Here is a 22628-nt window from a genome sequence, read left to right as displayed (position 1 = left end):
TTACCTCTGTCCAGGGACCGAAGATCGGGCTCCGGTGATCTCCTCCCTCCAGTCAGCTGGTCTACCAGCTCCTGCACTATGACCCTGGTCAGCTGCTGCATTAAACAGCTGACTGGGTCACAGTGCAGGATTGGAGAGCAGCTGACCGAAGCATGGAGGGAGAACATCACCGGAGCAGTGGAGGTAAGTGAAAGTAAAGGGGGGGATGTCGCAAGGCAGGGTCGCGGGAAGGAGGGTTGCCGTGAGGGGGGTCACGGGGGGAAGGGGGTTGCCACGAGGGGGGGTCACGGGGGTGGGGCGTCCAGTGTTACTAAAACAAGAGTGTGTAGTCCCCATTTTCTGGGTGTGGCAAGGTCAGTGGCTGCATCCTTGGACACAGCATCACTGGCCTAGGCAGCATGAAATACATGGCCATCCTGAATAACCTGAGGGTTACTCAAATGACTGATGTTCATGCAGATGATCTCATGCTGCATCTTCTACTACAGATGCCTCCAGCTGCTTTACCAAAGATGCAGTTGTTGTGTGAATTACGTACAACTCTGAACCAGGCCCATAGTTAGAGACAATCCTATATCTTTTCAGTGGTTAAAGCAATGTAAACAATAATATGAAATTATTACTATATTAGTTCATTACTATTTTTTAAAACTAAAAGGGCATGGATCCGAAAGATGTAACAACCCATATAATTATCACATCCCATGTTAAACCTTGCAATCATATACAGGTTGCGTCTCCCATATCCAAAATGCTTGGGACCAGGGGCATTTTGGATAACGGAATATTCCGTATTGTTGAATATTTGCATATCATAAAGAAATATATTGGGAATGGGACCCCAATATACACACAGAATGCATTTATGTGTTATATACACCTTATACACACAGCCTGCAGGTAATTTTATACAATATTTTCAATAATTTTGTGGCTCAAGCAAAGTTTGTGTACAGAAATGAAATTAATTTTTTTATATACACCTTATACACAGAGCCTGAAGGTAACTTTATAAAATATTTTTAATAATTTGTGCCTTAGACAAAGTTTGTGTACATTGAACCAACAAAAATCAAAGGTTTCATTATCTCAGTCATGCCAAAATTATTCCGTATTTCAGAATATTTGGATATGGGAGACTCAACCTGTAATACATTTGTGTCTCAAATCGAGAAAAAACTAAATACTTAATAATTATCTCATAATATAAATTTTAAGGCACGATTCCTTAAAATATTGTTTACCTCACTATTACAGTTGCAGCATTACACACTAAAAGCAAATAACTTGAATCACCAATATGAATAAGAGTGCCTTAATAATGCAATGCAGAATACACTTGTGTAGGTTACTGTTCATATCTATGAAATCTAATAAAACAAGTAAAAAAGTAATAAAAAGCACTGATACACTGTGATTATACTTAAGTGTTCAGGCTGAAGTGTAAAGTACAAAATATTGTAACATTCACAGTTTTGTGTGAGCAATGATTTTATGTTGTTCTAGGTGCCATAAGCCACACCAATTCATATGAACAAAATAAAATCACATTGTCGCAGAAGGCTGATATATAAACATATGGCAGTAAGTGTCATAATACAAAAACAGATACTGAAATGTGTGGGAATTATTAGCATAGAAATTCCCAAAACACCAAAGTCCAGATACAATGCAAGTGTTAAAAGGTTTTGAAAATACAAAATTCTGAAATAGTGATTGGTGACAATAAAGTCTTATGCAATAGAGTTGTGCTTATTGGAGGCATACACTTCCAATACACTTACTGCCATTATGCAGGCATTATCCATTTTATGCTATTGGGCTTGCTTGCTTTAGAGATGTTTTTGAAACATCAGTGTGCATGGTAGACATAGCTATAGTCTCATAATCATCTTCTCTAGATCTAAAATCACAAAAATTAAAGAAGAATTGGAGATCTCTCTGAAAGTTTTTGTTGAGGAAACCATAAAAAATTGGATTAACACAAGTGGAGATCATTGCTGTAAGATGGCAAATCAAAAACACTAAGTTATGGTTGCAAAATGCAATTGCCTCATGGTTCCAATCAAACACCAAGTTAAAGATGAAAAATGGCAGCCAACATAGAGCAAATACCACCACAATGGATAAAAGCATAATGTTGATTCTTTTTGTTTCACTGGATCTGTACTTATTGTCTCTCATTTTGTCCATCATATTGTTTCGTCTTCGTAATCTCAGGAATATCTGAAAGGTAAAAAATTTTTTTACAATTCTTAATGATACATATCTATCTATCTGTTATATTTGATTTTTACCTATTAAGCTTGTTAAGATTCATCACTGTAATATGTCTAATATTTAACATCTATACTATTGTACTCTTTACTATTGTTATTATCATTTTTGTTTTTGTTATTCTGTTTACTTAACATCTTTTGCTCTGTTATGAGATAAGCCACTCCTTGAAGGACTTTGTACAGAGGGAAAGCAGGATGGAACATATCATAAATTCAGAAGATTTAGGAATCCAGGAACTACCCATAAGTAATTACTATACAATATAAAAGCAGTAGTCTATAGGCAGTGAGAGTAGTTTAAAGAATTTAAAAGTGTTTACAGATGGATTTAAAGCTTTTTGTATTATGTATCACATTTCAGATCTTTTGATAGATTACAAAAAAGCCAGTGTTGGAATTTGCGCAAAAACGTGGTGTCATAAATTAGAGATAATGGACTATTGTGTCTACAATAACAATTATAACCAAGCTACAGTACAGTAGGGTATGTTAGAACTTTACCTTCGTATAGCACACAAAAATAAAGCAAAGTGGTCCAAGATACTGTACAACAAATAACAAAGTTGTATATGAAAGTCTGTATTCTTCCTTTGGGAATTCTGGCACACACACATATTTTCCAATGTAAGCATCAATGCTAATATTCCGGAAGGGTTCGTCAGTTAATGAACTGTACATCATAAAAGGCAAAGAACCAGCCATGGCTACAATCCATATTGCTGTGATTCCAGCACAAGCATGTCTATTGTTTGGTCTCCACCCTCGAGGGTTTATGATTAATTGATGGCGCTCAACAGCGATGAGGACCAATGAGAAAATGGATACTGTAACTGAGACACACTGAATATATTCATTCAGTTTACACATTGCCTTTCCAAAAATCCAATGATCCATCAGGGTGTAAACCAATGTAAAAGGGAGACACATTATTGTTGCCAGCAGATCAGAAAATGAGAGATTTACAATGAGAATATTAGTGACATTGCGCATTTCCTTCTGCTTCAAAATGATAATAATAAGAGCCAAATTTCCAGAGAGTCCAAGTATGATAACAACTCCATAAGCCAGTGATAAGGTAAAAATTATTGCCAGTGGCAAACCACAGTCTTCCGCCATTGGTGGTTTAGTGGAGATATTATCTGAATAATTGGACTGATTATTGAAATATGTTGAGAAATTCATTTTGCAAACTTTGTCCACAGAATCTTCAATAAAATAAAACTACAGATGAAGATGCTTTAATGCAGCAAATAAGATGAATTTGAAACTTCCATTGTGCAGGATAAATCCAACAGACCATCTATGTGTTCACATTGGGACCAATTGTGGAAAATCTGTGGAGACAAGAAAACAAGAGCACACATTCATTTTACATGTTCCCCATCCATATGATAATAATGCAACTTTAGGTACCCATATACACAAATCTTCATTTGGCTTCCAAATCTCTATCAGACCTGATTGGCTGCAAATTGCAAAATGAATAACTACAAAAATTATACCAATCCAAATTGTATCCGATGGAAACCCATCAGATGTTTGGGGATGGAAGACAATGACTATACATGACAGTGTACCACAATAAATTCAGACCTGTATGTTTTTTCCCTGACTAATACACTTACCTATGGATAACTGAGAAGCCATAAAGAGCCTAACTAATAATATCTAGTTATATATAAATAGTCACTGTGTTCCAAAATTGCTATAATTGTTGTGCTGAGATTATCCAACAATTTTAAGTTTTAGAAACATTTGTTTATATATTTTTCTATAATTACTACATTTTCAAAAATCACTGACATTTTCTAAATATAAAAAAAAGAATTATGACCATTTCTCAATAATGATGAACCTTTGCCACTATTAAACCATTAATAAATGACTGAACATATATTAACTTGAAAAGAAAGCTAATGCATTCATTATGGGATATGCTGAAGGAATATTTACAGTTACTACTACATCAATGCAACAATGATCCGGCACTCACTGTATGAAAATACACAGTACTTACTCTGGTGCCTTCCTTACAGGGAACAGCATCCCCACCATATATAAGCACAAAGAGGCGGCACTCAGAGACCTTTTAACGAAGTTGAAAAAATTGCAGTGATTTATTGCAAGATCATTGAAGGAATATTTACAGCTACTACTACATGTATAACACCTGGGTGCAAACAAGTGTGAGTCAGGGGCAGAAGTATGGGAGACAATGGAGGCACCTGCTGCCGGGCACCTCCTCCATCACCCACAATATATTCATCCCACCTAGGGCTGTAAATGATAACTTGCCTCCAGGCACCTGGGATGAACTTACGCCACTGGTGTGAGTCAGCATCTCCCTCTTGAAAGGAAATGTGGCTGCCTATTGCAAAGCCTGCATTTAGCCTGGTTCTATGGGTTCATTTCCGGAATTTTGAAATATGGCCTCACAGAGATGTGGTGAGTCCCTGATGAAAATGTTGATTATCTTGCGTAACTTGTGATTGCATGTAATAGACATTATCCTCATTGTAATTAACCCATTAAATAATTTAGTTGCACTGTTAATATTGTTCTAAACATTGCTTCAAATGGAGAGTTGATGTTTATCAGTTCACATTTGCACCAGGCAGGGGCGTATCTTCCTATTGGCCTGGATGGCTCTTGCCAGGGGCACAGGCCGAGGGGGGGTGCTGTTTCAGCCTGACATCAATAGCACATGATCTCCTGTCTCCTCTGCTCTTAGCAGTGTGCCCCAGTCAGCTGCAGCAAAGATCTCTGGTCGCATTCTGTCTCCTCTGCTCTTACCAGTGTCCTCCACTGAATGTTACAATGTAGCCTTCTTATATGTCCCTTTATATCAGAAACATTTAAAATTAGGGAGAGTACATTTTTTTTATTTTTATCCCTAATATATCTCTTCCCCCACAATACCCAACACATACCAATCACCACTCACTAATTCCAATATGTCAACTGTGCAGGAAAAGAGTGCAAGCACCACATCAATCACAAGGCTCTATTCGCAAGATAATTTGCATATATGCAAATTATCTTTCCCACAATGCATCTTGTTTGTTATTGATGCCCTCTTTTCCTGTGTTGTTGACATATAGAAATTAATAAACAGTGCTTTGCATGTAGTAAGTGTTATAACTGAAAAAAAAAAAATTATATATATATATATATATATATATATATATTCTGCAGTCTGCCGGCACTCTCAACAGCACCACACCTGCCTCCGGTGCACAATCAAAACGATCCACAGAAGTATACAAGGAAGATCGGCACTCAGAGTAATCACAAAAAGCAAGAAGTGTATTGTAAACGACCGTTTACAATACACTTCTTGCTTTTTGTGATTACTCTGAGTGCCGATCTTCCTTGTATACATATATATATATATATATATATATATATATATATAAATAGTCTCCAAGTTGGTCCACACTCACATCTACAATACACAATGTGCTGGGGTGTCTACCCAAATAGGGCAAAAAAATTTCCTTTTAAAATAGCAAATAAATCCAGGGGTGCACTCACCAGTCTTCATACAGAAAAATATTTATTGCTATGTGTTTTTGTGGATGCAATAAATATTTTTCTGTATGAAGACTGGTGAGTGCACCCCTGGATTTATTTGCTATATATATATATATATATATATATATATTGTCTCCCTATTTCTACAGGCATGTAAATTGAACTACCCCCAGTGTAAGTGTAATATACTTTTTTTTTCCTCAGTTTGGGGGACTGGCTATGATCTTTATGGGTTGTGGTTAACCTTGTGTTGGGAAGAAGACATGATCCATATGGACTGTCTTCATTTTTATGTTGGAAAATATAAAAGATCTATCATCCCAGTAAATTAAAGGTGGCGTGTAGGTATCAGTTGTTAAAAAGCGTAATGCAGTATAGATAGCCCAATTTGAATATATGTAAATTATGTTACCCATAATGCATTTTGTTTGTTTTTGATTCAATGTTTTTAAGCTTTTCCTGTGCTTTTTTGCATAAATAAATTTATATATAGTGGTTTGCAATATAGTAAATTCTATAAAAGATATATATATATATATATATATATATATATATATATATATTACAAAGAGAAATAAAAATTATACTCTCCCTATTTCTTCACATGTGTGAATTAAACTACTCCCAGTGTGTGTTATTTTTTGTTTATTTTTTATTTTTAGTAGAAGCAGTCATTGGAGGGGGGCGCCAATCCCTTAGTTTGCCAGGGGCGCTCGGACCCCTAGATACACCCCTGGCACCAGGGTTCTAGAACACACAACTGATCAACCTTATAACACATATGCATTCTTCTTTCTGCCAGCTTGGCTTGCATTATGTGCAAATATGTCCTTACTGTGTTTTGCCACTTACATTTCCCCTCCAGCCCACGTTCTGTCCCTTTATTCACAAGGAGCCAGAAGTGCAGAATACACCCTGAATGCCATAGGGATGGATGTGTGTGAATATTTGGTGCGTACACAGTGGAAAAAAATATACTTGTCACTTGGGTTCTAATGTTTTTATTTTTCCAATTATATTTAATGCTTTGTAATGTATTATACAGTACTAAAGAGATTGCTGTAGAGGAGGTGATATACGATCTGAGTTTTTACAGCTGTAAGCTATAGTTTATTAGGATGTGGGTTAACCCTAAGGTTAGTGTGAAAGAAAATAGAAAATGAATAAGACTGTACTGTAAATCCTATACTGACTAGGGTACCAGCTACATGGCAATATTTCCTTCTCTGTTTCGTCTCTAATTGTTGCCTGAGGCTATTGAAGCTGTTGTCCATGGAGCCTATTAAGGGCCAATTAGGTGTGGTTTATAATGTCAGAAATGTTTAACACTCAATCTCAGTAGAACTTCTAATAATGAGGAGCCTTGACAAGGTTTTTTAGCTTATGAGTTCCCATTTATTTATTTTTGGGTTTCAGTCCCAGTAATTAGAATTTTTGTTACCCTGGGTAAGGGTTAAAGTGAGGTATAAAGGAGAGAATATAACTATGAGAATGGGTTACTACTGCCATTAACATAAATATGGCATGGTATGGGGAAATGAGTGTTATACAGTAACCTACATTAATTGTTATAGCAGTAAAAAAAATATCAAATTCATATATGACATGTGTTGACTGTATATAAAAATATAGCTATATAATTCATAAATGTACACTTTCCTGTGGTATAATATATTTAGTTCTATATTAATAAAATATAGTGAGGTCATTTATGTATACAAATATATATAATTCATGTATTTACACCAAAATGTCATTTATGAGGTAAATGTTAAATATACTGTAGGGATATATGTGATGTCATGTAAATGTAAGTAAATGTATTGTTAATGTATGGAAATGTATGTACCCTGTGCATGTCACATATATTTTATGGTAGTGGAGTGTAGTGTTGCACATATACATGTCACAGACATTGGTTACAGTTGCAGAAGGGGGCAGAGTGATACAGCTGGGTGTGATTTGGTTAAGGAGGGCCAGGTTTAGAATGGTCTATAAGAGCTGTCTGCATTACTGACCATCAGACTGCTGTTTTCTCCCTCCAGAGCTCACACCCCCCTGTGTCCTGAGTAGCTGCCAAGCTGCAAACATCAAGCTATGAACAGGCTGCCAGGCACAGAGAGGGTGAAACCAGAGAGGGTGTGGCTGCACAGGTCAGGCTGCTGTTTCCCATACCCTCCAACATGACCCGTTCCACCAGGTACAAAATGCTCTGGTCCTGGACTTCCCACTTGATTTATAATTGCCTTCACCTGTGTTTAAACATAACTCTAATCAATGAACTAGTTTAACACAGATTACTGCAATCATAAATTGATGCTGCTTCCACTGTGAACAAGCCTCTGGCGAAACACGCATTGGCGGGAGGCGGGAGGGTGTCTGCGCTGGCGCCACGCAGGACACCCCATCCACCAATCAGTATACTTTGATGTTTATGTTTGCTGTTGCTCCCTCTAGGTGACCCGCTCCGTTTAGGTATGGGGGATGTTAGTGCACACCATAGGTGGAGTATTTATTGGTAATTACTTGGACTATAGATATACCAACTGGCATTATGTCTTTGTACAGTTTAAAGTGTGACATTACACGGGTAGTGGGTTAGGATTGGGACACTGCTCCACATAGGATTTCACCACCTTCTACAGGTTGTAGGTGTGTCACACTGTGTACACGCACATATTTATACTGGAATAATGATATTCTCTCGATTTTTCTGCTGTAATTGATGCAATATTGGTTTAGTACGTTGGCTACACTATTTAGTTGATTACTATGTGTCAGGGCACCCAATCACTGGGAAACTGCCCTATGTAAGGCATTTTCTTTTCACATTTTGCATTTCATGTGCATCATTATTTATTTTAATACTTGATTGTCCTCATGAAGGTCAAATGTTGTTACTAACCATGTCCTCAATTAGAAGGCAGTAAATGCTATTCCATTGTAGCATTGTATGTGTGAATATTATATGATTAACATCTACATATGATGAAATCTTTGTACCTTTTTTATGAGTCCAAGTGTACTAAAAACAGATAATTTTGTTTATCTGAATGTCAGCATTTTCTCGGTATCAACTACCCTTATGTATAGATTATCAGTCCGGGTGTATAATCAACAACAAGGCTTGTCATTTTTGTACCCATACCTCCAATATATTCTGCTTGTGTAAGGCCTTGTTATTAAAGGATGCAATATACCAATTCATTATCCTTTTAACTACTCAAGACCATACTATACTAGTTAATACAGGACGAGACCTTTTTATGTTATTTTGTTTAAACAACTGAGGTTATGTTCCAATAGTATTCAACTATGATAGGTTACTCACCTTTTTGACTATCTACTCTATTAACTGATGACAATCTCATTTAGAGTAACTCTCTCATTAAGGGTCCTATGCATCATGTAAGACCCTTAACAGCAGAAGCGAAATAGTGAGTAATGTTGCGGTTACGCTGTTGTTTCCAGGGGTAACATTGCCACCAGATGATCTCTCACCCCTCATTGATGGCCTCTGCTAAGTGAGGGGAAGTAGAATTATAGGTGGATTAATCTTGACCCTGACCGTCCTGATACTTCATCTTCTTTAGGTAGTATGTTATACATACTGGTGTGATTCCATAAATATCATTGTAGTATTGTGTTTATTATGTTGCTTTAAATGTTCGCCGCTTGTTCGATGAACAATATTTTTGAAGTTTATGACTACACTTTCTATTTTTCCACCCATTGTATTAAATGTCGATTAGAGGGGTCATTTATGAGACAGGATGCTTTACTAAATTAGCAAATACCTTCAGACCTCCCTACTGACCTAATTTTCTGGGTGCTTTCATGTTAAATGTTGTTTGTCTAATCTTTCGTCCTTGTCATAGATATATTAGTTTGTATTATTAAAGGTTATGTTTTAATTAATTCATATTTCATAAGAGTGCTCACAAAATAGAGTTTCTTTTCTTCTTTTTCTTTCAACCTAGTTTTTACTCCAGTGAGCACCTCCACTACCTGATATGTTACATTTTCAATTTGAATAGGGAATAGTGGTTATATGTCTGATTAGTCATACCTACACTACTACTGGTCAGTGTATCGATTCTCCCTTTCCCCTTTCCCTTTCACTTGACAAATCTGGGGGAGCGAGCTATAATTAATTAAGTGAAAGGAATGTTTCAGTGAGGACATTGAGCAGCAGACTATTAGCAAAGCTTAATACTTCAGCCTTTCACATATTCTAGTAATGGCTGTGGCAGCTGCAGATGTCATAATTTATCTGTCAGACATATACTCTCAGGGGGGTTTAGTTAGACTGGCGGACAGCAAGCCGCCAGTCTGAATCCTGACACTGGATGTCCAACACGGGACTTAAGATAGGCATTGAAATACTGATGCCTATCTTAATCCCGATGCCGGAACACAGACAGACGCCAGCCCGAACCAGGTAAGTCTAGCTCCGGGGGTGGGTGGGTTAGGTTTTGGTACCATAGCGGGGTTAGAGTTAGGTTTTGGGGGGGTTAGGGTTAGGCACCCCTAGGGGGGTTAGCGTTAGGCACCATTGAGGGGTTAGGGTTAGGCACTAAGGGGAGAGGGTTAGGTTTAGGCACGAAGGGGGGAGACAGGTTTAGGCACTAATGGGGAGGGTTAGGGTGCAGGGTGGTGAGGATTAAGGTTAGGCTACAAGAAGGTAGGGTTAGGGAGAGAAGGGGGAGGGTAAGTATACTTACCCAACCCCTATTGGGATGCCGCTGTCAGTATTTTTACAGGAGGCATCCCGATAGCCGGCATTACATACTGATTACACTCTCAGTTAAAGACTGGCCATTATTTTGGGTATTACTGACATTATAAAATGGCATTGCCCTTTATATAAATAAATTTGTAAACAGAGCATTAATCCTCTGCAATATAGAGATAAGTGCTAATTGGACTCATTGTGTGGCGATCTCTAAGTAAAAGTCAAGCATGTAAGGATACACATAATTACAGAAGTAGCCTATTTGAGTTGTTGAGATAAACTAAATGACATACAGTTACTGGAGTTCAATTAAAAGTCCCCAATATGGGCACCGCCGAAAGATAACTAGTCAGATAAAAGACTAAATATTTATACTACAGTATAATTTAGAATGTTTCAAAGTTACTTAAAGACATGAAACATAACCTCTAGTTATAGTATTAAATATAAGGCTATATAGGGGTTAAAATTAACTGTGTAGAAAATAGCCACATGCAAGAGGAATCTATAGATATTTTAGGAATAACATTTGTGAACTATATTCAGAACTTGATTGTATATACTTTTATTGCCTTAGTGTTATAGTTATTGATAATCCATGTGGTGTGATGGTAAATCTATGTTCAAGTGTAAGTGGGTGTATATGCAATATTAATGTCTTTTACTTACAACATAGTTACAAAAACTTACCCATGGGTTTTCCCAAGTAGACCGATTACCACATACCCATACCTGATATTATTATTATAATAATAATGTTATTTATATAGTACTTTTCTCCTAAGAGGACTCAGAGTGCTTTATATTTGGCTTTACAGCACAAACAAACTTTACAAGGGACATTAGTGAAATGCTTTGGTGAACAAGTCTTGAATCTATTTTTGAAGGATTCTAGAGTGGAGGCTTCTTGAACTGTGAGGGGAAGTGAGTTATAAAAAGGTACACCACATAACGGGAGGTTAAGGGTGGGTACATTTGAGGCACAAAGGAACTTAGTAACCTAAGGGCAGTGGAAGGATTGGTGGGTTACATTGTTATTGACACTATTTGCGGCATTAAAAAATGTTGTGCCGCTCAGAGATAATATAAAACACATGGAACAGGGGTTATGATAGGAGCCTGTCCCTGCAATGTGTAAAGTAAAATGATAGCAGGAGCACGGGCTGTCTATGAGGGATGTTATTGCGATCGAAAATGGGGGAACCACAGCAGATACTGTATCTCTGATATCTGCTGTGGAACCACTGACGTCACTAGTGGGTACAAGTTGCATGGTATGACACTGAGGGGGTGACACCAAAATATCAGAGCTACTCTGCTATTTTGATGTTAACAAGTAGAGCTACAGCTCTGATGGAGAATGTTCCCAAACCCCCATCGTGATGAGGATGTGGGGTATTACACATGGTCACACCCCCAAAATGGCACAAATCAGGGGCACACCGGGTGTCCTCACCCATTGTGATGTCTTTGTGTGGAACCCAAGTAATACATTCTAGGGACACACATTTTGCGTGTATCCCCCAGAATACTTTCATATTGCAAAATATTTGCAGTTTGCAGAAGTGCAGTAAGCACTAAAAACTGTATTTTGTTTGGAAACATATAGGGAATTTATTGCCTTGCAGTCAGTACCATTGACAGTATATGATTTACCGAGCATGGGATTATTTATTTTCTATTTTGTCTCTTGAATAATCAAAACGATTAATAAACCAATTAGTACAGTAGGAGACTTCTGTTTATGCTTACTGCATTATTTTTCCACCCTAATACAGATTCTTTGGCCTGACATCTAGGAACCAAAGGTGGTGTCTTATTCCAAGGGAAATTCAAAATAATTTTTTGTCTGATATCATAATCTTGCACATTTTATGAAACAGGGTTTATCATTTACTGTGTACTGGCCATAGTAGGAGATGATTTGTGCACCTTGGGTCTCATAGTATGTTTTTGGCACTACAGAACATCTCTTTGAACAGATGGTCATCAACATTTATTGTCACTGATTCCACTGTGCCATATAGAATAGCCAATACACAGAAAGGAATCATTTTGCATGGAAACTTACCATTTACATTATACAGATACATAATGGAACACTATAACAAATAATTGCATCTGCAAAAAACCAATGTAAGATGAGACATAAGAAAATAGCAACATATAATATAAAGCAAAGAGGAAGAGAAGAATTTTAAGGAATTATTTGAAATATCTGAGTTAGAGAGTTTTGTGAGACAGAGCAGAGAATTTCAAAGGGCAAAGTCCTGCTGATGACAATGTTAGGTGGTGATAGGAGGGGTAAAGATGAAGGGCATTTTCGGAATGAAGTGAGTAGGGGAGTATTTTTTTTACAAATATCAGAGATGTAGGGGGAGGCAATGTAGAGGGCTTCAAAGGTGATGGTAGGCAGTATGAATTATATTTTAGAGAATAGAGAGATAGATAAAACAGAAAAGGAATGGCTGGAATGAAGATTATTTGTAGTGCATTCAGAACAAACTAAATAAGATCAGATTGCAGTAATTAAGGCAAGAGTTGATGAGAACCTTCATGAAATTCAGGGAGAGAAAAGGGTGAACTGTGCCAATGTTCTGAAGCTGGAAGTGACAGGACTGTTGAAAGGACTTCATGAGGGCAGAGTCAATGATAACCACATCGCAGTGTGGATGAGGAACAAAGGAGAGAAAGTCTACTTATACTTTAACTATTATTATGATTTGTACTTTAAGTACATCTTACAGTTAATGTAAGAGGGATCACATTATCCAAGTGAAAATGTACTTTTGTAAATTTTTTGATCAACTGTGTGAGAAAGGGGATGTATTTCTTTATAGTATACAGCAAGAGAAATTAGATTGTATATTTTGAGAATTAATTTATTGAGCAGACTTCTCAGTGGTAGATATCTGCTGTGGACCCACAGCACAGCAAGCCCGATAGATGTGATGTGTCCATATGCATCAAGCTGCAGAAAGCATAACTTTCCGGAGCTTGAGCCCTCATAGGCAATGCAATCTATTGATGACATTTCCTGAGGAAGTCTATGAGCTTGTTTTCTAAAGGATCCCTCTCTGCCCCCCACGGCTTGTGAGTGCAGTGGCCTATGGTCGTGCATGTGCATTAGGACTCACAGGTTATAAACTGGGAAGACAGTACTTCATAAGGACAGCTATACTGTCCCAGCAGATATACAGTAATTATGCATTCTGGCATTAAAAAAATGCCAATATGCATGCAAATAGGGGCAGGATGTATTGCAATCTAATTGTGATACATGATACATCACGCCTTGTGGAAAAAGACAAATTTATAACTTAGAAAGTCATACTTATTTGTTGGTGGTCAGGGGCAAGTGCAAATAGCCAATGATGATGACATTGCTTGGGCTATGAAAATTTTTGTTTTTTGCTGTATTACAGAGATTTTGAAAGAAAATTTATTTTTTGCACATAAAATATGGGTTAAAACATGGGTGCAAGTGGGATGTAAGTGTTGGTGATGCACAACTGGTGAAAACCAAGCACATATGCTACTGTTGCCAACTGGCATGCATCTAAAAAACAGCTTATGCTTTGCAAATGGTTGCAATAATAGTTTTTTTTAGTAAGTACAATTTGCACCTGAGATTTGGGTAGCAATTACAGACAACTTTGTGACAGGCTATACGTCTGATTCCCTCTGTTTTTTAGTGCTGCTAACCCGGATTTCAAAGTATTCAAAAAATAAACTTCTGATACCACATCTTGTGCATGTCTTTAACTGAGAGAAAGTCTACTTATTCTTTAACTATTAGATGATTTGTACTTTTAGTACATCCCACAGTTAATGTAAGAGGGATCACATTATCCAAGTGAGAATGTACTTTTATACATTTTTTGATTCATTTTATCTGCACCATTTATACCCACAGATAACTCTCCAGCTTTATGCAAATTCGGTGGCAGCTAAAGATATGGTCTAGATGTAACTTTCACCACTATCCTTCATGAAAAGAGCAACAGTAAATGGCACAAGGAAATGGTTTATAAATGAAATCAATATTATAGTTTAAAATAAGCACATAAAAAACCTGATTAAATTGATAGTTGATGTGTAACAGGCTCATACTGCAATATCACAGAAACCCAAGAATTTGTCATTTATTCAATTAAAATTTTATTTGCAGTTAATCTTAATGACATTCTAAAATAATTCATTTTGTAAAATCAGTCAATATAATAAATTTTAAAATGCTGCAGAGCTAATTAATAAGTAAATAAGTAAGGTCCCTCTCCAGCTGTTATATGGCATGCTCTAAAGCATCTAAGAATTTGTCATTTATTCCATTAAAAAATAATTTGCAGTAAATCTTACTGACATTATAAAATGATTAATTTTTTAAAATCAGTCAATATAATATTTTAAAATGCTACAGAGCTAATCAATAAGTAAATAAGTAAGGCCCCTCTCCAGCTGTTATACGGTGTGCTTTAAAAGCACTTAAAGTGGAACTTTCATGATGCTTTAAATTAAATATGTTATGGGTATACTCCTTTCCAAAACATTTACAATTACCTATATTTTGTAATCCTTGTTTTGAGGATCCACTGCATTTGCAAATACAGATGACAGGTGGCAGCGTACTGCTAAACTAACAATTACAACCAGTGGGGATTCACCACAATACCAGCTACAGATGAAAGATGGCAGTACACCATCAACAGTGAAAACTGCACATTCCTTTTCACTTACTGCAGTTAGCACTTTGCTAAAGATTATGGGGCATATTCATTATGTTAATTATTAGAGGCTGGGCGGCCCCCAATTTTTAACATTCTGATTTGCCACGAGAGTCGGGGCAATTTATCATTGCTCTTGTGCGGAGACAGCTGATCCAAAAACCAGCTGTCTCCGTGAATCCTTTCACTGCTACTTCCGTAGCAGTGAAAATTATCACTGCCAAGTCTGACTCAGCAGTGCTAGTGCGCTTGCGTAAATTAGCATTCAGGCAGGCGCTCAAACCCCCGGCATCCAGTGGAAGTAGGCGGGCAGGGGCAGAGGGATCCAAATGGATACCTCTTTGCATCCAGAGACTCATTCCCATAGGGAAGGAGCATTATGCTGGAACAAACGCAGCTGAAGATTGCGAATGTTCCCGCAGTCAAACTCAGAAAATATAGTATTTTCGGAGCTTGATGACTTTAGGTCCTCATACCATTGCATGGGGGCAGCGGGACAGATCGGGAGAGCAAGGTAAGCAGGAGATATCAGTAATATCTCCTGCACTGCTTTTATGATAAATAGCCCCAATACTTAACTTATACAAAAGTAGGTAAAAATTTTAATTTTCACCTGCTTTTGTATAAATTAAGTAATGATGAATAGACCCCTAAGGACCATATTTATCACAGCCCATATTTTTAATGCAGATCGGATGAGATATTCTAATTTGTAATGTGAAAATGAAAATTTTTGCTCAACATTAGCAATATATTCTTTCAATAAGAGCCCATCCCGGGCTCGCATTCCAGAGCTTGGTTAAATCCGACCATTTAGCAGCCGCTATAGAAACCTATGGGCATGATGCTTTTGGCATCAGAAATGGAAGGACCACAGCAGATATTGAAGATATCTGCTGCTGTTCCTCATTGTTACATCCTAGGATGCTTTCACAAGCAAAGTTGGAAGTTTGTTTCTCTCCTGGTGTTTCAATAGTCCTTTTTTTTTCTTATATATCAACATCGATTTTGTCCCTCATGATTCTACCTTCTCCAACTATTGATCTGGCTGTCAACCCATTCTCTCAGGACTACACTGCCAAGTAGGTTTCTCCTGGGAGAAACCAGCTCAGTGACACACTCCTATTCATTTAGAAGCAAATACATCTTATAATGGTTGCTTATTTGAGCATGACTATTCCTTCAGTCATTAAATGATAGTTGGTCAAATGTACTGTATATATTTGATTGGTTTTCAGTTTCCTAACTACTGTTATGGAAATATTCTTCAATGATAAAATATTAAAGGAATAATTTGAAAGAGCACTGCAGATCTTAAAATGTGTAACTCAGCATGCTTCCTGTTAGATTTCTGAGCAAGTTCATTACTGCATTTGTCAGGATCAGGGGTCCTTGAAGTAGTCTAAAATATAGACCCCCCAGTTGATAAGATAATCCATGAGTTTGATAAGCCCCAGAAGGTCCCAACTTTTCAGTGGAATCCTGCCAAATTCGATGGAAAGGTTGAAAAGAATAAAGGTTTCAGGACTCCATGTCTATACATTAGCTGTATTTTTTGTAATTATTTTGTTTACAGTTTAAAATTACTTTACAGCAAATACTCTGTCACACTACTTTCTCTAGACAATCCACTTTATCTCTCTCCAAGGCTTCATATATATTCCCCGTGAGAACTATCTCCAACATATAAACAACATAATCTAAGCAACTGACTCCCATAAAATATTGGAGCATTTTTAATGACAAAAATGTGCAGATACATATATTTAAAAAGCCCATACTATAAAAGTATATTGTATTAGACAAAGTCAGTTTTGAAAGAGGCTAAATTTAATCGCTGTACTTTACAAGTTGTAATAAGTAAACAAATATATGATAAACATTTGGAAATTAACCCAGTGATCTTTTGTGTAGCTGGAGTCTTGGCAAGTGAAACATAAGTTGTAAAATTATGTGCAGAGCAATATATTTTTATCATGTTGCTTTCTTATCTATACCGTTTTGTCTCAACTTACAGTTCATTTTTTCTGTGAACATTTTCTCAGATTAATAGTATTGAAAAATGTTACAAAGTTATGTCAGAGGAAGAAAAAATATAATAAAAAAAGAAATATCTGGATGCTTAAATTATGGGTATGGGCCATGGGGGTCATAGACTAGAGTTACAAAAAGAGGAAAAAAAAGTATGTATTCTGGTTGCAAGTATAAAATGTACTATACTCTATACCAATGATGTGTACCAGGTGACCCTTCAAATCCTCACCTGCAGGCCCTATTTATTTTCCTTTTTTTCTGCAATCAAATTTTTATTGAGTACCAATACAGACAAAAAAGAAAAACACACCATAAAAGTGTTAGCATATACGATAGCTTAAAGAATAGGTACAAATGTAACAGTTACACAAGCATAGCCACTAAAACACCACAGGAAATAATCAGCAACTAACAAGAACAAAATAAAAGGTAACAAGGAAGTAAAAAGAAGGGAAAAGGAAGAGATACAAAAAAACAACAGAAGGGGGTATATTTACTAAAGTGAGAGTTTTTAGAATTAGAGATGTTGCCCATAGCAACCAATCAAATTCTAGGTATTATCTTCTAGAAGGTGCTAGATAAATGTTAAGTAGAATCTGATTGGTTGCTATGGGCAACATCTGCACTTCAAAAAACTCTCACTTTAGTAAATATAACCCTAGGTGTCTATTGTATTGTTTTAACTTGTTATTAAGATTAAGGGTGATTTAAAAGTTAGAGACTGCCCATGTGTACGCAGTAGAGTAACAGTTGTCCTATAACTTCTGAAGGGTTCGATACTGGATCCCGGCGGTTGGGATGCTGGCGGTCAGAATACAGACAGGGGCATCCCAACAGTCAGAATCCCAATGCCCCAAAGGTAAGTAGCCTAACCCTCCTTTCCCACAGCCTAACTCTCCTCCCACAGCCTAACCCTAATCTTCCCCCCCACGCTGACCATACCCTAAATCTCCCATCTTCAGCCTACCCTAACCCTCCCCCTAGTGCCCAACCCTAAACCTAACCCTTCCCCTAACCCTAATACTTAGTGTTGGGATGCTGGCAGTCAGGATTATAGCACCGGGATTCCGACTGCTGTCAGGATTCCGGTGCCGGTATTCTGAGCGCCAGCATCCTGACCGCTGGAATGTCAACTACATCCCCTTCTGAACAGTATGTGATAATATAAAAAAAAAGTACTTAAAGAAAGGAATTTGATGGATCTGAGATTCTAAGGGTTTAGTGTCTACATTCAATATAACAAAATACAATGTAGACATTAAGCGCCTGATTCAAAGGTGCATCTTTTTACGAAAGCTGCAGCGGCAATAATATGCAAATGCTTCAGTCACACCACCATCGAGCCATTAACACGTTCACCTGCTATATGGCAGATGAGGTGTCTGCATCTTAACAATGCTTCTGGCTGTAGCACTGCATCTGAGAATGCAGCCGTTTTCACTGACAAGCCTGCAACACTCCCATAACACACCCATGAGATGGATTTTTTGGCGTACATTTCAGGTCACATCCCAGTCACATCCCAGGAACACTCATGGTTTTCTCTTGCCAGTTCTGTTACCAGCAATCCCATATGCAACAATGCAGCTATACGTACACAGGGTAACGCATGAGCCGTAGGGGTTTCCAGAGTATTTTGCGCATGCGCATTATCAAGTAATCACTTAACTACGTGAACATTGGACTGCATGCCCTTAGCGTGGACCTCTGAACCAGGCCCTGAAACCTTAGGGGTAAATTTACTAAAGTGAGAGTTTTTAGAAGTGAAGATGTTGCCCATAGCAACCAATCATATTCAACCTATTATCTTCTAGAATGTGCTAGTAAAATAAGTAGAATCTGATTGCTTGCTATGGGCAATATCGATGTGACACCCATGAAACGGACACCCCTAGGACTGTGAGGGCTTAATACCACCTTGGGCAAGAAAGGAGTTAATACATATCTCCCCAGCACGTGTGAAGCAAGGGGACAGCAGGTGCTGATTGGATGAGCCTGTCCTGTCTCTCAAGTGGTGGGTGTGGACAGGTGCCCGCGAAGAAGAGGGTAAATTATAGAGGGCGTGCCAGGAGCTCAGGAGAAGTGTGGCGTGCAGTGCGAGGACAGCGGGCAGAGACCGCCAAGCTGCAAAGCTCTAGTGTAGTGTGGAGCAGCCGAGCCAGGAGCGTGGACGCCGGGGATCCGCGGAAGATAGACCAGGTCAGGTGAGCCACAGCAGTGGGAAGTTGGGACCAAGAGCAGCACACCATTAAGGCATCCAGCGCAGCAGCAAGAGACGCTCGTGGAGGTACACAGCCACAGTGGCAACACGCAGTACAGGGTAATCATCCTCCCTGCCCCATACCACAGCAGCAGCCATAATAGGGTAACTTCAAAGCACCCTCATTTCAGTTATACTACTTATAAGAGAAGGCGCTGTCCTGTTGCGATTTATAACTTTTTCTGCCAACCACAAGATGGCTGCAGGCCAACAGCAACACTTGCTTTGAGTTGCCATGCTTCCAACCACAAGATGGCCACCGATTAACTGCAGTATAGACATACAGCTCCAGCTGTGGAAAAGTTACATAGCCTTGCACCAGAGGTAACTACAGGAGTGGTGAGTGGAAGACTGATTGCACCACAGGCAGAGCTGCACTGACACTCAGTATTAGTGGACTTTCTCATACCTTGTTGCAAATAGAACCTCAGTGTTACTTTCACTTTCATTATATAGGAGTTATCTGCTTCACTGACCAAGCTTACCACTATTTACCCTGCATGTTTTCCGGATCACACCAAGACTGTCCTATTTCACAGCACAGTGATTCTCTGATACTTGAAAGCTGGAATACACTACTTAAAGGAGATAATATAGCCCATCAACCTGGGATAGAACTGCGGGACACTTTACAGTAACAGTTGTCTAGAAATATTGAATAACCTTCTGATTGGCTGAGAATTGAATGTGCCTATAGAGAGAAAAGTGGAATTAACATTCAGTGACTGAATTGCTGTACTGCGTACAGGACTTCCATATACACATTGGCGATTCTTCTCTCCCAGATTTAATACTAACAAACGTTACACTAAGTGGAACTAGTACCATGGTCAACTTAAACTGTTCTATAAGAGCTCCACCAGCTGCAGCAGCGAAGATGGGTAGGAATACAGTGTTTTGTGCTTAAGGTCATCTGGACATTGAAATTGTTAGTCAGTTTAGTACTGTCATCATTACTGAATTGTTTTCTTGTAGTGTGCAACCGTTTGAGATAAGAATGTATGCTCAATACTGAATTTAACTGTGAATAGTAATGTAAAAGTTGTCTTACATTGCATGGTCATACTGCCGAAGTATTATTACACCAATCCGTATGGTGCCGTGCAAATGCCATTGTTTTTATGTGTAATCTCATTATTGATGTCTTTCCCACTGATGCAATACAAAGGCTGCCTCATTGAATGTGGAGTGTTATTTATGCAAGTGCCCTGCCGACTCTGTAATAAACCTGTGTTCACAAAATAAAAACCACAAGCTGCCTCGTCACCCCTTCATGTGCTTCCATTACTCTCACCTCTCCGTAAGTCGAGTGAAGATTGAACCACAACACACAAGGTAAACTCTTTACTTACCACATAAAGTCAAGGTTACCACATCTCTACTTCTAAAAACGCACTGTAGTAAATTTACCCCTTAGAATTCACACATTTCCTGTCTCTGCATAGATTTTTTTTTTATAGTGTTAAAACTTTTAATAGATAAGGTTTCTATGAATATTAATTTTATGGAGAAACAAATTGCTTTTATAAACCAAAAGTGTTTGAAAATAAAATTGTATTTTAAGTTGTTCCCTTTGAACAACAAAATCTTTGAATCCAACAAAGGAACATAATAAACATATTCCAGTGAAATGTCCTTTAATGTTAATTAAATTTTTCCAATATTAGAAGCATTTTCAGAACAATTTGTTCTTGTTACACTCTGTTTACACCTTTTTATCTGTTTACTATAGCAAAATGGTTACATGTTTTGTTTCCATTATTCATTATTTTTGATGTTCTATAAACAAAAACAATAAAGCAGGTGATGGGTACAGAAGCAAAAGACAAGGATTATGTTTATTCAAGGGGACAAAAAATATAAACATTCTTTAAACAACCACAGTAATAAAAAAAGGCATAAGATGAAGCCAGCCATGTGAAAAAACATGGCTGAGATCAGTCAATATAATAAGTAAACACAGAGAACTAAGATAATTATGGTAAAGAGATTTCATTTAAATTAAAGGGCATATAATCTTAAAGTGGATTAGACTGAATAATTGAAGTTCTTTACCCATCAGTGGTGTAATCATGTCAGGTAAACCATTTCACCAAAGGGGATTCAGAGAAAAGAACTGTGTATAACCAGTGTCATGATTTTAAAAGATTTTAAAATGGAACCATGGCTACAACGTTAGCAATGGTGGGATATGACAATTTTTCCAGGTTCAGGCTTGGCAGCTTAGTAGCTATAAACATATGGCCCATAATATACCTTAAGAACTACAGGACCAATGAGGGATAATCAAGTAAAAGAGAAAGGCCTGGGTCTAGCTTTGCAGTCACATCTAGATCCAAAGAAAGGCATTTAAATACGTCCCATTATAAAGGGGAGAGACCAGGACAATCCCAAACAATGGTACACTGTACCCACTGTGCCATACCTGAGCCAACAAAGCTTGGAGCTTGTTGGCCAAATTATTTGGAGCTATGGTACATGATATAGAATATAACTATTTAGCAATTTCATTTGCATCTCTATATGATTGAGACATTTCAACAAACTGTAGGCAGTGAGATAAATATACTGTAGGCTGCCATTGTTACATCAAACTTGTACTACTGAGATTTGATTACCAGTGTAACCATTGCCGAGACTTCAGGACAAGGTCAGTAGGTGAGAGATACTGATACCAATGATAAATAGCACCTCTAGGCCCCCTTGGCTTAGTCTGGCCCTTAAGTGAAAGGGATGTGATTGAACGGAATGCAATATTTTATGAACATCTAGTACCCAATGTCTAATTTACAAAAATTTTAAGATGTTAGACTGTGGTAGATCAAACTGGTCTTTTAAAAATGAAAAGGGAAAATGGATGCTGGAAAAAGGAGTTGAGCTAGGGACATCACACCTCTCCAAGATCAGGCAACAGAGTGAATTGGGGATCAAATTATCTAAGATCTCAAGAGAATGGTTATTCTTGGGAGTGAGAGAATTGAGTCCAATGGAGCCATTCAATACAATGCAATACAATGCAATGCATCCATAATAGCCATGAATTGACTGGAGGAGAATGGCCT

At 37.7% G+C, this 22628-nt stretch overlaps 1 protein-coding gene across 2 annotated transcripts in view; it reads right to left on the bottom strand.

Annotated features, from left to right (window-relative positions):
* Positions 1-1572: 1572 nt before the first annotated feature.
* NPY1R (neuropeptide Y receptor Y1) overlaps positions 1573-22628 on the bottom strand; it is an 84042-nt gene continuing 62986 nt past the window's right edge. For both annotated transcript variants that reach the window (XM_088450279.1, XM_088450280.1), the window contains exons 2-3: positions 2781-3613; positions 1573-2226 (exon numbers count right to left, since the gene is read on the bottom strand). In XM_088450279.1, coding sequence (XP_088306405.1) covers positions 1810-2226; positions 2781-3461 — 1098 coding nt within the window. In that variant the 5' untranslated portion in view covers positions 3462-3613 and the 3' untranslated portion in view covers positions 1573-1809. The remainder of the gene's footprint in view (positions 2227-2780; positions 3614-22628) is intronic.

This window comes from Taudactylus pleione, unplaced genomic scaffold (genome assembly GCF_031769625.1).
Source record: "Taudactylus pleione unplaced genomic scaffold, aTauple2 ptg000513l, whole genome shotgun sequence".
In the NCBI taxonomy this organism is placed as follows: domain Eukaryota; kingdom Metazoa; phylum Chordata; class Amphibia; order Anura; family Myobatrachidae; genus Taudactylus; species Taudactylus pleione.
The sequence above is the reverse complement of the archived record's forward strand: the minus strand, read 5'-3'. Positions and strand labels throughout refer to the sequence as shown.